This window comes from Aristolochia californica, unplaced genomic scaffold, assembly GCF_029961685.1.
Source record: "Aristolochia californica isolate CCGP_79_NKW_82.1479 unplaced genomic scaffold, dmAriCali1.0.hap1 SCAF_3, whole genome shotgun sequence".
Classification (NCBI taxonomy): Eukaryota; Viridiplantae; Streptophyta; class Magnoliopsida; order Piperales; family Aristolochiaceae; genus Aristolochia; species Aristolochia californica.
Genome location: NW_027181992.1, coordinates 6,606,973 through 6,626,583, shown reverse-complemented (window position 1 = coordinate 6,626,583; position 19,611 = coordinate 6,606,973). Strand labels below are relative to the sequence as shown.

General features: G+C 40.1%; 3 protein-coding genes across 3 annotated transcripts; all 3 read right to left on the bottom strand.

The window, feature by feature from the left end:
* Window positions 1–2,196: 2,196 nt before the first annotated feature.
* LOC137958708 (subtilisin-like protease SBT3) lies at window positions 2,197–4,462 on the bottom strand. The gene has a single exon (XM_068805802.1). It carries the CDS (start codon window positions 4,460–4,462, stop codon window positions 2,207–2,209), a length of 2,256 nt encoding a protein of 751 aa, XP_068661903.1. The 3' UTR covers window positions 2,197–2,206.
* A 1,181-nt stretch (window positions 4,463–5,643) lies between these two features.
* On the bottom strand, window positions 5,644–7,940 carry LOC137958707 (subtilisin-like protease SBT3). Its single transcript, XM_068805801.1, has 3 exons — window positions 7,882–7,940; window positions 7,737–7,831; window positions 5,644–7,700 (listed from the first exon to the last, which is right to left on the bottom strand). The coding sequence occupies exons 1-3, from the start codon at window positions 7,938–7,940 to the stop codon at window positions 5,644–5,646; spliced, it is 2,211 nt and encodes a 736-aa protein (XP_068661902.1).
* Window positions 7,941–8,379: 439 nt separating this feature from the next.
* LOC137959146 (probable receptor-like protein kinase At1g49730) lies at window positions 8,380–16,732 on the bottom strand. The gene is made up of 9 exons (XM_068806471.1): window positions 16,628–16,732; window positions 14,779–15,330; window positions 10,484–10,765; window positions 10,021–10,282; window positions 9,895–9,947; window positions 9,736–9,803; window positions 9,462–9,551; window positions 9,288–9,372; window positions 8,380–9,107 (listed from the first exon to the last, which is right to left on the bottom strand). Exons 1-9 carry the CDS (start codon window positions 16,698–16,700, stop codon window positions 8,611–8,613), a joined length of 1,962 nt encoding a protein of 653 aa, XP_068662572.1. The 5' UTR covers window positions 16,701–16,732; the 3' UTR covers window positions 8,380–8,610.
* Between the last annotated feature and the right edge of the window lie 2,879 nt (window positions 16,733–19,611).

The window sequence follows — 19,611 nt, the reverse complement described above, 5'->3', positions numbered from 1 at the left end:
ATGTATTTTTTATTTTGTATTAAAATAGTGACTTTTAATGTTAAAATATATCTTATGTTATTAAAAAATAATTTATTTATTTATTATATTCACTTATGTTATTTTTTATTAATTTTTAATATTTTTTTCTAATCACACGTAATTATTGTTTTAATTTATAATAAAAATATAATCATTAAGTAATATAATATAGTTTTTCATTAATTAGGATATTAATATATTTTAATACATTAAATCACTTATAAGTGTAGTAACCATGTTTATTTTGGTTAATTATCTGTTTAGGTATATGTTCTATTTAAGTATATTATAAAAGGTTACTCATTCTCTTCTTTATATCATACTTTTCATTTAGGGGCACTAACACTGGAATCTGTCTTCCAATGCACTTGAACTCGTCTACACTTACACCCAAAGATGAGTTGAAGTTGAATCAATTCATTTAAGTTCGATTCAATTCTTCACTTCAATTCAAGTTCATTGTGGACTAACCCCCCCTAACTAGTCAGTGATCATCATATCACATGCATTATATACACACAATATTGTACGATAATATGAAAAAAGTAAGTGCATGGTCCTACTCCTTATACACCATAAGCAATCATCTAACATACATAGGTCGAAGTGAACTACTTCAATTATTACCATTATTGAACTAAACAAAATTTTGAGTACTTAAATCTCCTAGGACACGCGTCGATAGGATAACCACCTCTCAATGACCGACCACAAAGGAATAAATTCTATAAAATCAAATAATACATGGCACAAAACCTAACATTTATATAGTTGATGACAAACAATTATAAAAGAAGATCATGGTGAAACAAAGTCAGATTCAGTCCAATCAGCTATATGCCTCATGTGAATGAGTCTCAAGTATGGTGGGTCTGATTCCACCCACGTGAAGCCAGCTGAAGAGGTTTGCTTGACCCCATTGTCTGGTAAGTCCCATTTTTGTTGAAACCTATAATAGAGAATGAAACGATAGAGATTGGATTTTTGCATTCTTTAAATGAAATCTGACAGCTCTCAACTCGCGTTGAACTTCAGATATAGACACCCTGGTGGGGGAGGGTAAATTGTGCCAAAAGTGTCAAATTTTCCTCTAAAATCCAGACAGGAACAGCGGATTCATACAAATTTATGTTTCTGCTACACTCTATTTCAATGGAGATTGCATCTGGTACTCTCGGAAGACGCCGAATCCTTGCATACAAAGGGGCTGAAATAGAGAAAGCTTGTAAAAACTAGTTTTGTTATCAATGGAAGGCAATAGTCACCTACATGAACGACTATGAATCCGAGTCTCCATTGAAGTCTTTGATCTCATGTGAGATGAGAGAAAGATACAGTAAAGCCAGGTGTGCCATCCGTTCTAAGTACTATAAAGCCAGAAGTACTGTTTCAGAAATCATTCATTGAAAGCATGAGTGAGATGTTTACTTGCAATGGCAATGACAGCCGTGGACCTAGAAAGGATTCCACTGCACCTCTACCGTTCGTCAAAAGGTATTACAATCATAGAGTTCGTTGAATTTTATGCCATTCTCCTCCTAAGAGTTGTCTCCTCCTACTCAGTGAAGAAGACAAAGTGGGCAGTCGAGTTCAGTAGTTAATCGGTTTATGCATGGTTTAGGGTTTAGGGTTTATTATCACCATAAACCACCGTTGAGAAAAGCTAAGAGATTATTATCGAAGATTGATCGATCAGTTAGAATCTTGCCAGTAATGGATTTCGAACATGATCAATCATACTTGTATTGCACAGAAGGAATCTCGATTGATCGATCAACAACTGGCAATTATCGATCAACTTAACTTTTTTGGATTAACGGTGGTAATATATGGATCTATCGGTCCATGTGAAAAATAATTTTTATTTTGATTTATTAGATTCATTGGACCATCGAAAGGACTATACCCAACCTCATCCATTAGTTGAGACGTAAGGCTCATGAACGATCAATCATTGACGTTATGAATTTTAGGTCCTTCATGTTTGGATTCCCTTCCAGAAAGAGAGCTAGCTGTACCCACTCTCTCATGATTGAAGCTTTAGGGCTTTTTCTCTTTATTCATCAAAGAAGACAAAGTTGGATACATCATTCATTAGGATCAAACAATCACTTGCGTAGTGGACAGAGTATACACCCGTGACCACACATTTCTATTCGATTGTGTATCCTCCCTGCCTTGTCCTTTACAGTGGATCTGTAACGAACGTGGTGGCCACTATGGGACTTGTCACTGTGTGTTTGCCTTCGTCTTCTTCCCAGATTAATGACCCGTAAACTACTTCCTTCTTCATCTTCCCTTGGCTTTCCAGTGTCAGTGTGAATTCCTGCTTCTCGTACTTTGCGGTGAATGCCAAAGTTCGGGGTTCCACACGGACATTGAAACCTTCCAGTACCGGAGTGATTTTGACTAGGTAGATTGCGGGGGTGTCCCCGACATTGGTTACTCTCCGGTGGTAAGTGTGTACCACCGGGGACGAATCGTTGGCGTTCAAGAAGGCGATGAAGGATGGGTAGTTCAGATCGGAGGAGCGGTCGGAGCAGTTGACAGAAGACGATCTCGTGATCATTTGGATTTGCTCTTTGGTATAATTCAAGGCGCAGAGGTATCTCAGATAGTCTTTGGCATCTGCGTCATACACTAGACCGGGGTCCATGGCTTTGTTTGGATCGATTTGGCCGGAGCCGATGGCCAAGGGACTCGCCGTCGACCCATTCGTGCCGGAGTCTTTGATGGGTTCGAGAGTGTTGTCTAATCCGGTAGCAGTCGTCATCATGGCGGAGCGGATGGCTGCAGGGCTCCAGGTGGGGTGAATGGCCTTTAGTAGAGCAGCAACTCCAGCTGCATGAGGGCACGCCATGGAAGTACCCGAGATGATGTTGAAATCGCTGTACAGAAATCGAGATCCGACTCTTGTCACAGTAACGTTCGAAGGCCAGGATGCGAGTATTAAAGTACCCGGGGCGATTACATCCGGCTTCAGGACTAAAGGAGAGGCCGCAGAAGGTCCTCTGGAGCTGTAAAATGCTGCAGACGGAGCTGGTTTTATTCCTAAAATCGTCTGTCGAAATCCCATGCTAGCCTTTGGATCTGAACTTTGTTTAATGTAGTCCAAAATCGTTGATCCCTGGTAAGGTCTCACTATGGTTGCAGGGAACGAGGCGTCTACATAGAGGGCGATGTCGGTTGTGTTTGTTATGAATATCCCTCCGGCTACTACTGCCGACGATACTTTCTGCATTTGATCGTCAAGGTCTCCGGTATCCTCACAAATAACAATCTTGTAACCCACCTTCTTGAGCAACTTCGATGAGTTACAGGCGTGCATGAACACCAGTGGAACCTTTCTTACAGTTGAATTCCCGGGGTACATGGAGTCACCGACGACGGAGACCTCGTTACCTAAAGTAACGGTTCCGGCAAATTTCCGGTCGACATCGCTGCCGCCGATAGTAAGCAGCCATGGGGTACCATTGTGCAGGAGTCCTTCCCGGGGTCCTTCATTGCCGGCCGATGAGACGACTATAATTCCCTTCTCCATGGCGGCGTAAGAGGCTATTGCAATCGGATCTTCGTATAGTGGTACCCCGTCCAAGCCCAACGAGATGGAGATCACATCTACGCCGTCGGAAATTGCAGCATCAATCCCTGCGATAATGTCGGAGACTTGGCCGCCTTCATCCCAGAGGACCTTGTACGCAGCGATACGTGAGCGAGGGGCCATGCCTTTGGAGGTGCCCTCGCCGTAACCGAAGTAGAAGGCCCCACCAACAAAGTTGCCGGCTGCCGTTGACGCAGTGTGGGTCCCATGTCCATCTGTGTCACGGGGCGAATTGACGGCTATGGTGAGGTTACGATTGCTAGATAACAGACCCTTGTTGAAGAAGCGGGCCCCGATCAGCTTCCTGTTACACATGGATGAATTGAAGGCAGTTCCTTCCTCGCATTTACCTTTCCATCTCGGCGGGATCTGACCCATATTATCATCGTGAAAGCTCCGGCTCTCCGGCCAAATCCCGGAGTCTATTACCCCTATCACCACGTCGTCGCCAAAATCCGCAGCCGGCCAGATGCCGGAAGTCTTGCTCAGGCGGAGGAAATCGGAGGTGTGGGTGGTGTCCACTGTCGCACGCCTGTCTCTCTGAAAGGAGACGAACCCGTGGGACTGACGCAGCGCTTCGAGATGAGAAGGGGAGAGTCGCGCGGCGAAGCCATGCATCACGTTCTGGTAAGTGTAGAGGAGATGAGGTGCGGCGATGAAGGTGGAATCCGGTTCCGCCTTGGAGGCCGCGGCGGAAAGGCTGGCGCTGTACCAGCTGTGGTGGTCGGAGAAGGCCTTGGGCTTGGAGGAGCTGTCCATGTGGATAATGTACGTGGCTACATCTGCTGCAGCGGAGCTCAAGTAGATGGCAGAGATGATCAGATAGACGAGATTCGCCATGGATTCTTAAACAAGAATACTTCGTGCATGGCATGGAAGAAGGGTTGTTTATATAGGTGAAACAAAAAGGAATTATCAACTTGTCCAGTTCATCGTCACCGTATTGGGTAAGTCAAGGCGATGCCAAAGTCCAGGCCATTGGACCATCTCGACGGGTTAGTCTGTCCACTGATTGAGGTATGGGTTTCACAGGTTCAACTTTTCCAATATAGGCCCACCCTACGAAGAAACATCATAGAAACCATTAGATTGATCACGCGAGTGTTGGTGGGCCCATATCCCCATTCTCCACCTTATCCTTCCACGAATCGTGTAACAGTAGAGACAGGACGAGCTGGAAAAAAGGGGCCCACGTCATGAACGGGCCTACAGTGAACCTCACTCAATCAATAGCCTCCCAATTTTGTGGATCCAGATTGAAAAACGCGTGTCGTGAGGGAGGCTTCCTGACTCTGTAGCTTCGCGGAAAGCCGTCGGGAACGGGCCAGCAATTCAACAATGGAGAGCCATATTGGATGGCGGAAAAAGAAGATAACGAGAGCGAAGAATCAGTTTTTGTGTTTTTTTTTATGCGAAAACAAATCAAAATGTGCTGCATGTGAGTTGGGACCCTCGTGTATTCTTCTTTTTGTGTTTTTTTCAATTCACTTTGTCCCTGTGTGAGATCGGAAGAGTCTGTTTCAAGAGATGCAAGATTTTTTCCAGTTTTTCTATGTTCTTCTTACCAGAAAGAAATTGGTTGTTCAGGGCGTGATGCGTGGGAAAATTGGTGTATATATCAATCTTCGCCTCGTTCATCGCGAATATCTGACAGAATGACCGAGACTGGGGAGACCTGATGAAAGTGGAGAGTTCACAAGCATGCCAGTTGAGTAAAGCTGGTTCATCTCCCCTTAGAAGACTCGATGACATTACTACATGGAGGCAACCAAAGGAATGCTAATCGAGTTCAATAGTATCTATTTTAACAAAAGAATTTGATGCTAAAAAGAGTGAAGTAAATAACATCAACTTCTTTTCCAAGACTTGACCTGATCAGAGTTCAAGAACCAAGCCACCATGGCACAACAGATCTGCCTAAGTTAGTTGCCTTCGCAGTTTAGTGAACTATTTCTCTTATTGGGCAATTATATTTGGAATTTCTTATGAAGATTATCCAAATTCCAAACCAATCTTCTGGCTTACATGACTATGATTGGGCTCCTTACAGAATGGTTCTTCCCATCAACCCATGTAAGAGAACCATAAGAAACTCTCCCTTTCCTCTCCCGAGTGTCTGTTACCGACACTGTAAAGCTCCGCTTCTCATTCTTCTCTGTAAAAACAAGCGTCCCTGGTGTAACTCTCACTGAAAATGTTTTTGGAGTCCTCACTATGACCTTGTAAGTGGAAGCACCGTCGCCAACGTTAGTCGCCGTCCTTGCAAACTCTTGCACGTCTGTGCTACCATTGAAGGTGGCGAGGAATGACGGATAATTGAGACTAGACGACGGAGTTGAGCAATTGTGTTTTGATGATCTTGTAATCGCCATGATCTGCTTCTGGGTGTAGTTCATAGAACATAGATAGTTCACATATTCGACAGTACCGGTTTCATATACAAGACCAGGGTCGAGTGCCTGGTTAGGGTTGATGTGGCCGGCTCCTATGGCCAAAGGAGTGGCTAGTTGGTAATTATTACCGCTGTCTTTGATTGGGCTGTTAGTGTTGTCGATGGCACTCGCCGTGGTCATCATCGCCGACCGAATGGCCGCTGGAGTCCAATCTGGATGAGCGGCTTTGAGAAGAGCAGCGACACCAGCTGCGTGAGGGCAAGCCATGGAAGTCCCTGAAATAATGCGGTAGTCGCTCAACAAATATAAACTCGATCCAATCTTGGCAGTATACAGGTTGGACGCCCATGCGGCCAAGATTCCTGCTCCGGGAGCAATTAAATCCGGCTTCAAGACGTTGGGGAATCTTTCAGAAGGTCCTCTTGAGCTGAACGGGGCTACTGTTGGTGCAGGCTTTGTTCTTAAGAAGGTTTGAAGGAATTTGATGCTTACTTTCGGAGTTACACTGTTCTTTGTATATCTTATCAATTTAATCCCGTCGCTAGGATTGATGACAATCCCAGGTAGAGGCATTTCTCCGGTTTCAAGGAAAAGACTATCGTTTGAGATGAATATGGCTCCTGCGACTGCCGAAGACAGAACGGTGTAAATCTGCCCATAGATATCATCCGAGCTTTCGCATATCACAATCATGTCTTGGGCTGGAGATAGTGATTGCCGCGAAGTGCACGAAGCTAGACTCCTATTGTAGACAAGTGGTACATCAAGCAGCATGGCATTTGCAGGGAAGAGTGACCAGCCATTGATGGTCTCGCCATTGCCGAGCGTGATCGTTCCACCAAAGTCACGATCAACAGTACCAGCTCCGACAGTTAATATCCACGGACTATCGTTGTCTGCGGTACCGAGAACCGGCCCTTGATTTCCTGTTGCACAAGAGACTAGTATCCCTTTCTCCACGGCTGAAAAGGCTGCTATGGCGATTGGATTCTCATACACCGGGACACCCTGCACTCCCAGAGAGAGCGAAAGAATGTCCACACCGTCTGCAATCGCTTGCTCTATTCCGGCAAGTAAATCCGACATTGAAGATCCTTCATTCCAGAAGACTTTGTACATGGCCACCCGAGCACGGGGTGCGATCCCCCTAGCGGTGCCCTTGCCGTAGCCGAAATACGAAGCAGAAGGCACGTAATTGCAGGCGGCGGTGGAGGAGGTGTGAGTCCCATGACCGATTGTATCCCTGGTCGAGTTCATGCTGATGTTGACCACATGCTCGCGGGAAACAAGACCCCGGTTGAAGTATCGGGCACCGATGAGCTTTCGATTGCACAAGGAAGTGTTGAACTCTACTCCAGGCTCGCATTTTCCCTTCCATCTGCTCGGTATTTCAGACATTCCCTCATCCTTGAAGCTCTCACTCTCTGGCCAAACTCCGGTATCGACCACCCCAATAATGACATCTTCACCGTAATTTGATGCCGGCCAAAGGCCATCTAGCCGATTCAGTGAGAGGAACCTGTATGTGTGCGTGGTGTAAAGCTCAAGAGACCTATCCGGGTAGGCAGAGATAAATCCTGGCGATTGTCGAAGATCATCCAGTTCTGCTGCAGTCAGACTGACGGAGAACCCGTGCATGGCGTTATCGTAGGTGTAGACGAGCTTCGCAGTTCCACTGCTATCACCTGAAGTAGTGGTGGCAGCAGCAGCAGCTGTAAAACTACTCAAAGCCTGAATTGTGGCGGAGTACCAATGGTAATGACTGGTGAAGGGCTTTGGCATGGCGGCCTTGTCCATGTGCACCACATAGGTGGACCTCAGAGGTAATGCGGGGCAGACGTGGAAGATGAAGAAAAGAAAGCAAACATGAAGGAGAAGAGAGTGAGGTCCTGGCCATGGAGGCGGTCATCTCTTACCTTGATCATTGAGTTCGCTAATCAACCATATATTGGCGCTGCCGGCTTTTGTGCCGAATTCTTTATGCCGTCTTTGGATCAATATATGAAACGAACTGCCCGAAATTTAGAATTTCTGTTAATGTTATAAACTCAGGCTAAGACCAGCCAAGAACTCCAAAACTTGGTCCAGAGGAAAATAAGGACAAGAAACAACTTTTGTCTAAGAAGAGTATAATTTGGCGTCTAAAAGTGCCAAGAAACTAACTTCCAAACGAGTAAAATGGATGAAAATAGAACGACCGAGAAAAATCAATTAGGTTTAATGAGCTGTGTTGTCTATCGTTAAAAAGGAAGCCTTGCTAGGGAAAAATTGGTTATTGACCAACAAATTGGTTTTGAAATGAACCGTTTTTGGCGAGAGTTCACTGGTAATAGTTTCAGGAAGAAAGACAGTTAATTCAGTGGGTGGAAAAAGAATGAAGTTTGTATCTTATATTTCAAAATTTCATGCAGAGACAATTTCATGATCGTTCCTTACTCTTCTAAACAACTTTTATCATCTTGTAGCTCTCATCTTTCAGAAGCAAAACTGTCCTTGAGCAGTTGAATTAATATAAATCAGCCATGCATCAGAATCGCCACCTTAAGTGGCAAGTTCCGCTTAATGGAACACTCTTGGGTTCTTGTGCTTCACTACCTATGGTGAAGCAGTCTCGAGTAAAAAACTTCTGCTGCAGTATGATCTGGAAGTACTTGAAGAAGACTGAAGACATCTTCCATCTCCACTGTGAAACATGGGATCACCTCTTTGGACCTTTCCCTTATATATGGTATTTTCCTCTTCCTCTAGAGCTTCTACCAAGCTACCACTTGCTGGGTCCAGTCTCTCGTGAAGCAGCCTAAGAACCTGTTTAATGGACGGCCTCGCTCTTCCCTCCCTCTGAATACACCACCTTATAACCCTAACAACTGTTTGAAGTTGTTCAAAGTTGAATGATTCTGCTATTGCAGGGTCAACCAATTCAGATAGCCGAGTATCTGTAAAAAGGAACTTCTGTGACCACTCAACCAGATTTTTGTTCTCATGAATGGCCCGTTTTCCAGTGACAAGTTCTAGGAGCAAAACACCATAGCTGTAGACATCACTCTTCTCAGTGAGCTCCTGAGTTATAACATATTCAGGATCCATATATCCTATCAAATAACCAAGGCAAGTTGATCAGTTTTCAGACTACCAAGCTTTTGACCTTCTTATTGAGTTATGGTACTTGTTTAGCATGAAAATGTTTACAATTCAGACACAGCACAAAAGCTACAGTTTGAACAGAGAACTATTTTCTTTTTTTCTGAAAGTGACCTAGAACTCAAACCTACCGGGAGTTCCTCGAATGTCAGTGTTCACAGGCTCGAAGTGAATTGAACCAGTTCGTGAGGCATGTGCAAGGCCAAAGTCTGCAACCTGCACAAGAGGAAAGAATTAGTGAAAAAGGGAGATGCCAACTGAAAAAACATGCAAAGGACAGGATCAACGGCTGCCAAATTTTCCACCTTTGCAACAAAATTCTCATCCAGTAGGATATTGCTGGACTTAATATCTCTATGACAGAGAGGAGGATCACAGTAGAAATGCAGATATTCCTGCATGTAAAAACATTATGATTACTGACTGCTCTTTGTGAGAGTAACGAAAATGTGTGTACCCTATCCAACTTGCCATAGATTCAAGAATGATGATTGAAACAAGCCATGTGATGGGTAAAGTGGACCTAAAACTGTAAGGTGGTGATCAATAGCAATAACAAAGTAAGATGTCATGAATCACCAGAGCATTGGCTACATCAATAGCGATTTGAACTCTAGTCTTCCAACTTAATGGAGTTTCCTCAGGAGCTGTAAGATTGTGGCATTATGTTAAACAGTATATGATGGAGAACCAAATGACATAATGAAAAAGAATAAAAGAAATGGGCAGGGAGTATACAGTGGAGACGATCCTTTAAGCTTCCATTTTCCATGTATTCATACATCAAAAACCTATAAAAAATGTTAAATTATCAATTGCCCCCTTGTGATACTTGAATTTCTAGAGAAAAAAAGAACAATTCACCTCTCATGTCTCTCAATACAAAAACCCCTAAGGGCAACAAGGTGGCGATGGTGAAGCCTGCCTAGAAGCTCCATTTCTCGGCAAAATTCGTCCTCCCCTTGCTCAGAAACTTTGTTCATTCTTTTCACAGCAGCTACGAATCCATCACTAAATTGAGCTTTGTAGACAGTTCCAAAACCACCTTTCCCTATGACAATGTCAAAATTTCCTGTAGCCTTCTTTATTTCCTTATAACTGAACCTTCGGAACATGGAGGATGGACCTATATTATGATTTCCTCTGTCAGACCTATGATATACAGTGTGAGACTAAACACTCAGAGCAGGACCATCATTTGATCAATTCAAGTGTCAATATGCAGCACACGTGACATTACCCAGTCATTGCCCATTATATTTTATTGCTATGTTGACAAAATTTTGCTACAAACCGCACTTTTATGGAAGAAATAAAATAAACAGACCTTCCTGGCATTTTCTTATCGACCATGAAGAGAGGGCTTTCCATGAAGCATCATTTGGGCCACCTGAACCATTCAGTTCTCTGCTTTTCTTGCGGATGAGAAGTATCAATATTATCAAAAGCAGAACAGCAACCCCAGTAACGGAGATCCCAATAGCAGGAATTAGTGTAAGATGGTAGGGATGGTGATGTTCTTTAAAACCTTTGCCAATTACGTTTTGGACTGGAGGTGCAGAAAGTGGACTGGGAGAAGCCATAGGTGCAAGTGATGGTGATGATGGCTCTGAAATATGAAAAAAAAAAAGAAGGAAAAAGATATGCAATAAGATCACATGTAAAGAAAAAAAATCAAGGAAACAAATGAGCATACTGAGTCAACTAATAAAGGAAACAAAAGGTCCAGTACAGCTAGATGAAAGTGCTGAAAGTGGACTCAGACAGACATAATGTTATCAGAAGAGGAATCAAAATATAAACCTGAGAGCACTAATACTGTATACATACAGATGCAACCATTTGGCTAAAAGGAAATTTGTTTCCAAAACCTCTGTAACCTATTGTGAACAAAAGCCTTATGCTAACATATTTGATATTAAATCCACAAAAGTTGTCTGACAAAAATGTGAAATGACACAATTTCTGAATATCTGCTTGTGTTTGTCCAACTCCATCCGTGACTACTGCCTCCGCAGCTAGTACAAACTTCAGACTCAAGTCTGATAAACAAGGATGGTTGTATTGACAAGTCTGTTACATTTTATTTAAACAGTAAAACATCATAATTTAACCTTACATCATTCAGGCTAGATCTGAAGATCTCATACAACCAACCCAGGATTCATTTTTGTTTATAGCAATGAGAAAGGGGGCATCAATTCATTAAGCGGCTCTACACAGAGAAAAATGTACAAAGGATATGATAGTACAAAAAAACATCAAGAGAAGCAAAAAATAATAAAAATTACAACTAAGAGATGAGCAAGGAAGCCCTAACAGTGTGGTGCTGTCTAGCATTCCCTTGCATGCTAATGTCAGCTAGAGTATAAGCACATCAGAGAGTATGACACCACGAAACTATCAAGTTGCTGCATATGTCTTCATTGTCATCAAAGTAGCCCAAGAGCCAATCCAGGGGTCTTTCCCATAAGCTCAACTCATAACCATAGCAGGGTCACCCTTAGAAACCAGAGGGGAAAAGAATCTACCAGTGATTAGTCTGAGCTCCTGAGGAGGAGCCCTTAATTCTGCAACTGTAGAATCAAAGTGACCAAAAGGGGCAAAATAGACAAAGAAGATGCTACAATTAACAAGGTTGACTTAACCCACCCCTCGGACCAAGTAACAAGGTCGACAATGCCGCTATCAACTGAATTAATAACCAGTTTCCAGTTCCTTCTTATGATGGAGTGGTAGGCAAGTAATAGCATTTATTGAATTTATTTGCCCATGATAGGATATATGCATTGTGGATCCAATTACAGAACTAAAAGTTCTTACATTTTTTTCCAATGAAGGACTCCTCAACAAATGATCTCATCTTGCACTTCTTTTTTATTTTATGTAATGTGGATGGGGAGTCAGACTTTAAAGATTAAACAGCCAACTAGTTCAGTGGGTTATCCCAAAAGATCCCCTACCAAGGCAGCATTTCATATCATATTGACTACCAATAAGGTATAGCATATTGGCATGCATCTTTATCGACTTGCTATTTCAAAAAAAAAAAAAAAACGCATATTTATCATCTTGTCTTCCCAAGTAATAGGTAGTCCAATGGATGAAATCTCTAAACTTAGATAAATTTCCATCATCTATGATTTTGCATCTAACTGGAACTCTTTAAGTAATGTCAACTTCTTACTGAGTTTTTTTTTTCATCTTTTGGAAATGATGACATGACATTCTGATTAAAGGAACACAAAACAGTGGAAATCCCACAACAAAGGCAAGAAATAACACAGAGGTAATAAAATCAAAACAACCGTCACAAGGGCACGGAATCCTACCAGGAATTGGACAACACCATATCTACTCTTACACGGATTTAGGTCTTTAAAAAAAAATGAACACAGAATTAGGTATTACTGCTTAAAAATAATGAAGAACCGTAGCCCGATGAACTCTGTATATGAAGTCTATCACTTATCATCAAAACTTCTTCACATAAGAAAGCAAGCAGAGGGGCCAAAATTTGTGTTAGTACCCTTTCTAAAATTTCAAATTTTTAATTTGGGACATGCAACTTGCTATAACTATTCTAGTTGTACTTTAAAGCAAGGAAGTCGTGGAATTCCAAGCCACAAATGTGGCTGCCAAATCTTCCATGCAAGACACATTTTGAGGCATTGAAGCATATTTTGCGGTATGTGAAAAGCACCATGTCTTGTGGGTCCACATGCATGCTTGTACTACTAGGACGAGTTGGTTAGTTTTTATCCTGATTCCAATTGAGCTGGTGATCCTGAGACTCAGTATTCTATTTATCTTGGTGATAGTCTTGTCTCCTCGAAGAGTCGGAAACAGTGGACTGTTGTATGTTCCAGCACTAAGGCAGAATATAGAGCATTAGCTACGGACTATAGAGTGGGTTCAGATTTGTTGGTTAATCAATTTTCTACGTGGTTGCTTTGGCCATTCCCTCATGCTTTGTGACAATCGCAGCACCCTGGTTCTCACTATCAATCCTTTGTTTTGACCACTCCAAACACATTACAATCTATTGTATTTTCTTCAAAGAGAAAGCTGATATTGGTGCATTACAGACTCGGTACATTCCTATAGAGGATCAATTGGTTGATGTTCTTACTAAGCAGCTTCCCACTTGGTATCATCAATTCCTATGTGGGAAACTTTTGCATCGATTCCCCAGTGCCCTCTATGCTCAATTGAAAGGGGATGTGAGAGATATTGACAATAATACCCTTGGGACTTAGTTGCATCAATGCCAATGATGTGGTCTTTTTGTAATTATCTCTAAGTTATAATCTCTCTGACAGATATAAATAACACAATCAAATAACAAGAACCTTCGGAGAAAGTTTCCTCTTTGTGTATGTAGGGTTTGCACACCAAAATCACGTTAAATCCTGTCTCCACTTGATTTAGATTAGTATGTTTATTGATTTAGGTATGGTTTAATCATTAAAAACTAGAGTTCATGAGAGTTTAATACCTGCCACACAAGTTTCCATAATGGCTTATAGCCAACATATGTGTGTGAGCATTTATGTGGAATAGCAGTTTGCATTTTGTTGAAAAAAAGATATGGAAACCTCTTACATGACTCTCACAATAAGAAGTCTTACAAAGCCAAAATTATTATAGAAGGAGGTCTCATAGAAGAATTTCAGTTTAAAGGTGTTTTAGTTATGTTAGTCTTCTATTTATGTTGACTTATTTAATTATGCTAGGATTTATCTTTAAGTGTTAGAGTTTGGGTATAATTGAGACAAGGGTAGTTTAATTGTAATTGGACTTTACTACTTTCCTCTATTATAAATAGGGGTTCATGTACTCTAATTACAATGAGACAATAAAGTTTTTCCCTTTTCCATAATTCAACACATTCAAACATGAACAAGTAACATGCAAATTTCAATAAGCAAAGCTTAGCTAATCTTATTCCATGCTTGAACTATAAATTTCAGAATTAGTACCCAGATAATCTCAGCCATTAATATCAAGTAGGTTAAGGTTTACAACAGTAGTGCCAACAGAAGTAGTTTGTTGAGTTTTAAAGACTATTGTTGCCTTTGAAACAGCAAAACCTCGATAAAAATGAAAAATTAGTGAACAGAAATAGTTTAATGAACAACTAATCCAGTTATTTCTATTCCTACTCATACAGCCCAATGTCTCCACTGGCACACATCTTGGGATTTACTCTAGTAAAAAAACACAGTAGTATGACATTGAAGTCCCTCTCATAAGTTAACATTTCCCTGTATCATTTCTCCTTACAATTGTACATGTGATATTCTGTAATTAACCAAAACTGGGAACAAATAATTCAAAATGAACCGAAAACATTCGGTCATATGTTTGTGAATGAGCACCACAAGCTAATTGTTTTATGAGGATTTGACAGATGGTAGGAGAGCTAGAGATAAAAAAATCATCCATATAAAAAATAGTAATAGCCCACATCTCTGCCTTTTGTTTAGGTCTAATAAATGAATACATATAGCAAAACATCATTCACCAACATGCAGATACCTTTTAATCACAATCCCCCAGACGAAAAATATATATTTGTCATGAAAAAAGGAGATGACATGTGTGGTCCTAAAGAAGTACCTGGACGAGTAACATGCCCTTGAATCCCAAAGAAGCAACTAGCCATCTCAAGTGCAGACATATTATCATAATTGCTTGTGAGTGTAACAAAAGTTGCATCTCTGCATGTGCTAAGTGTCATATTATCTTCCATCCCTATAAGATGGTGAAGATAAAGAATTCCTGCATTTAAGCATCTCCTACAACTCCCTTCAGAAGAAAGTGGCAATTTGCAGCTTACTGTGACATTTCCAAAATTTGGAGATTCTAGCATTTGAGTTATTGTAGTTCGGCCTTTGCATTCATAATTAACAGGAATCTTTGTTCCAAGCCCACAGGAAACCATTGCATTGGGGACAATTCCATAAAATTCTAAGGTTTGTGACACAGCCTGAAGACATGTCTCGGACAATTCTGGTGGGACCCCCAAATTACCAGTAGAATTTGCATAGTTTGATATGGAAACTGCAACAAAAGCATTAATGTAGCGGCAACACTTTCCACGGTCAGCTTGGTTAATGCACATAGAAGCTGCCAGCGTAAAGTTGGACCCACTTAAATCCAGGGGGCATTCTGCACAAGAGAAGATAAAACCAAGAGAACAATTAGTTTGGTATGAAGATGGCAGATAGTCTGGAATGTGAACTAACACTAATACTCGAAGTCGTTGATGCACACAAAAGAAGAATTTCTGAGGTCAACTAGAAGTATATGGACGATCACACTATTTGAGCACATACACATGGGGAAGAACTAGGGCACTTCCAAAAATTAAAATGACAACTTATAGGAAAGAGTATAATAGAGAGACAACAAAGAACATATAAAAAAACTGACCATGAATAGCAGAATTCACTAAGACTGCCTTACAGTTAAAACAGGCAAACAAAGGAGGATATGATGTTTCAAATAAAAGAGGGGATAGGTGAGGACTGATATAGAAGAGTGGCAAATTAAAAAAATGACACCAAAGTGAGGTAAGGTTGTAATGTTAAGATGAACACAATACTTATGGGGAGGCTCTAAAATTTGTTAAAACTCTGGTAGGAACCTAAATCTTAAGATATCATATATGGTGCAAATTTTGATTCAGTATGAAACCTCATACAGGAATAACGATGGATCACTATATTAAGCTCAGATTTAGGGATATCATCGGTATAAGATCAAACACAACTCATTGCCTAGTTACAACTGCCACAGCCTTCTCAAAAGTTTGACAAATGAGACATATCTTGTGGTTTTAAGATTCACATTTTTTACCTCGAAACATTTTCTGACAATTATAAACACTTAAAAAGAAAATTTGTTTCCCAGGAATAGTGAAGTTAGAAACAAGTCAAACAACAATGTATCAAAATTCCGAATCAAGATTCCATCCTTACCAGTCTTAGAAAAACAGTCAAATAAACTAATCATGTCAGGAAAAAACAGGGGAGAAAAGCGCAGGAGCTAAAAACTCAACAAAAAACAGTAATAGATTCACCACATTGAAGAAAATATCGCGTATTAGAGGTAACAGAGGAAAGTGAATCCCCATCAGCGAGTGAACATTGAAACAGTGAAAAAAATAACTCTCTCCATCGCAGCATTTGCTCTACAGTTTTTCAAAAGAAAATCACCAGTACAGAAAAGTAACAGCAGAAATTTCCCGTCTCAATTTGGCAAAAAAGATACAGAACACAAACACCCGGTTCAGCATTCACAATCTTCATCACAATAAGTAACATCCAGAAGCAAATAAAAGAAAAAAAAAATAGACACAATGAGCAAGCGCCCAGCTGAACTGTTCAAAGTAAAAGAAAAGAAGTATTGTTATTTCTCTTCCGTTTGTCCATAAAGAGTAACTAAAGAAAGCAACAACACAAACCCGTAGTCAGAGCGAGCTGCATTTGCAGAAGACACAAAATCCCGACAAGAGCGGCTCCTCCGGTCACCAACATGGCGGGGAAACACCAGAAAGGGACACCCTTTGTGAGGGAGCTGGGGAGAGCTGGGGAGGGAGAGTGAGGAAATGAAAGCAGCTACGGCGCGTGAGTTGAACCTGGGGAGTTCCGGTGGGCCCTCGATGGATGGACATGCACCGAGTTTTTTCCAAAGATGACAGTGAGAAAGCGTGCCGTATAGTGGGTCTGGAGCTCGAATTCAGACGTAGTGCGTGGGACCCGTCACGTTGATGCCGGGAGTCGCGGGGAGACTCGAGAGCAGAGAGTGGAAGAGGCGCGCGAGGCATGTCTGGCGGCTGGTCCGATATCTGGGGAATTGAACAGAAAAACGATGGTTCAGTCAATTCCTTCAACTATTATTGGGTCGGTCAATATCCAAGCTATTTATTAAATGGCTTTAAATACCAATGACTAAGGGTCTATTTCCAACACACGGAAAATAAAATAAAATGAGAATATTTATAAAAATAGTTAATGAAAAAGAGAATTTGATCAAATTCTTATTTTTATTAATTATTTTTTAAATAATAATTATCAAATTATCATTTTATTTTCTTTTCTAAGGGCTCCAAACCGGCCCTAAGTGAATTCACATGATCATAAAACTGACTAAAGTTTAACAACCCCAGACTTTCAACCATGATAGACATGCCACCAAGGGCGATTTCTAAGTGGACCATTTGTCTTCCTCATCGACCATCAATGCCTGATTTTGCCTTTATAGAGACAAAGAAATAATGGTTGAAGCAAGCTTTGTTGGCTCCTTTCTTCTTCCACTGGCTAAGAGTTTAAAAATTGTTTCCCAAAAAAATCTAGAAGTATTTTTCTTTGTTATATATTTCTCAAAAATCTTTACTTTAAAATCTTATGAGTGCTTTAATAGGAAATTGATTAGAAATTTCATAAGATTTTCTTAATAGTTATTGGTGAAAAAATTAAAAAATAATAGAAAATGCACAGATATGTGTATCGATGAATTGACTTGAATTCGAATTTGCGCAATATATATAATTTTAGTAACTTGGTTAAACCTTATATGCAACACCTCAACTTTAATCAATTAGACCATATTTTGCTTAAAATTTCAAGTTTAATTATTCCCAACAAAATAAGATTTGGGTACAAGATTCCAACACCGGATGACAACAAATGGACCAACTTGGCAAAAAAAAATTGTGCCACCATGTATCAATTGATTCTAGAGGTAGTTCAACAAAGCAATCAAGCGTATTTCTTTTCAACAAGTGATTGAACTATTTCACTATCCATACCAGTAGTATCATATTGTTACAAGTTTAGATGGAGTAGGTAACACGTATTTTGGGTTTGTCATGTCCATCAAATTGTTGAAACTTGGGCGATTTGTACTCGAGCAACATTCTTAAAACTTAGATTCCCATGTTATAAGGTTGAACATACATTTGAGATGTTGTTTTTGCTTTGTTCGTATAGTTAAATGTCTCAAACAACATTTCAAATAATCAACTTGAAAGAGTTGATTAACAAGAAATCTCTTTTGAGTGTTAAAGTACATGTGAGTTTGTCATTGGAGTAGAAGATGTACCATAATTCAAGGAAGATTTTAAGGATGAGAAGATTCTATAATATTTGTTGCTAATAACTAGGTTTTGCACATGAGTTATAGAATTTAAGTATTTTTTTCTTCATTTTTTTTGTAGCTCTGCAACTTGTTCTTCCAAAGTTTTTGCTTGAACCATCACGATAGATAGATCATTTTTTGGAGAATTAGTTACAATGAGTTACATTTTTAGGTCAATACGCATATCTTTCATCTTTTTTAGAGGAATAGTTGTAGTACTCCCCATATTACTTTACAATTGGTAAGACTGTCATTGGGCTTGAAGAACGATAGAGACTTTCAACCTAAATATTTGCATGTTGTACTAATTTCTTTTTTCAACTTCAGGCTTAATTTCATCTTTTGTGATTTCATTTTCATTAATGAATGATTGGACCCCAAATGAATTGAAAATGTGATGATTGAAGTAACCTCCTTATTTTTCTTTTGACAACTCCATAACGGACACTGTGTTTGAATTTCTTGGGTTTAGATTGATGACAATCAAATTTGCCTTTCTTTTGAGTTGATCGGCTCAAATTTGAGCTTTTTACTTTGACATCATCATTCTTCTTTACTTCATGGGGTGTCATGATGTGGGAGCTGATTTTATTTTTTGAAATTCAAAGAGAGATATAGGAGAGCCAAAGAGGTCTCACTAGGTATACCAAAAATGTCGATGTATAAAGAGATCAAATTCATGAAGCGGTGTGATATAAGTATATCAACAAAGAAAAATTACAAGATTTTAAGTGATGTGAAATTCTAGCTTCAGTTTGGTATTCTAATTCTATACCCATACACAAACTTTATTAGAGCCTTACTTAAATTTGACGGATGTACTAGAATTACCTTGGTTGTCTATTTTTTTTATTTCATAACTACCCTCCACTCAATACTTACAAAATTATTTGATTTTGTATTGTTTGTGACATATCCAAAAATAGTGGCAAAGTAACAAGAAAGATGATTGTTTGTTGCTATATTTACTGAAAAAATTAGATGGGGCTTTTAACCCAAATTTAACATGGTATAAGAGAAAGTCACTTATTATGTGGGTCTCCACCTAAATTATCTACTTGTAAAATAACAAAAGAGAATGGGCCTACGTGTGAGGAGAAGTGTTAAAAAATAGTCCCACGTGGATTAGTGGATACAAAGATTTATGTCTGTAAATGTGTAATAAGAAATTTCATTCTTATTTAAATAATAGTTACTTAATTTAAATATTTAGAGAGAGAGAGAGAGAGAGAAGAGCAAGCAATCTCTCTCCGCCTCGTTTTCGATCTGTACTGGGAAATGGACGAGGCGAGTAATGTCCTTTTCCCG

Excerpts from the sequence above, each read along its gene's own strand:
- LOC137958708 (XM_068805802.1), bottom strand. The coding sequence starts at position 4,462 with ATGGCGAATCTCGTCTATCTGATCATCTCTGCCATCTACTTGAGCTCC.
- LOC137958707 (XM_068805801.1), bottom strand. The coding sequence starts at position 7,940 with ATGATCAAGGTAAGAGATGACCGCCTCCATGGCCAGGACCTCACTCTC. Across the intron at positions 7,832-7,881 it reads CTCACTCTCTTCTCCTTCAT|GTCCACCTATGTGGTGCACA; the intron begins GTTTGCTTTCTT and ends ATTACCTCTGAG. Across the intron at positions 7,701-7,736 it reads CACAATTCAGGCTTTGAGTA|GTGATAGCAGTGGAACTGCG; the intron begins GTTTTACAGCTG and ends CCACTACTTCAG.
- LOC137959146 (XM_068806471.1), bottom strand. The coding sequence starts at position 16,700 with ATGTTGGTGACCGGAGGAGCCGCTCTTGTCGGGATTTTGTGTCTTCTG. Across the intron at positions 15,331-16,627 it reads GCAGCTCGCTCTGACTACGG|AATGCCCCCTGGATTTAAGT; the intron begins GTTTGTGTTGTT and ends TCTCTTGTGCAG. Across the intron at positions 9,804-9,894 it reads CTTAAAGGATCGTCTCCACT|CTCCTGAGGAAACTCCATTA; the intron begins GTATACTCCCTG and ends ACAATCTTACAG.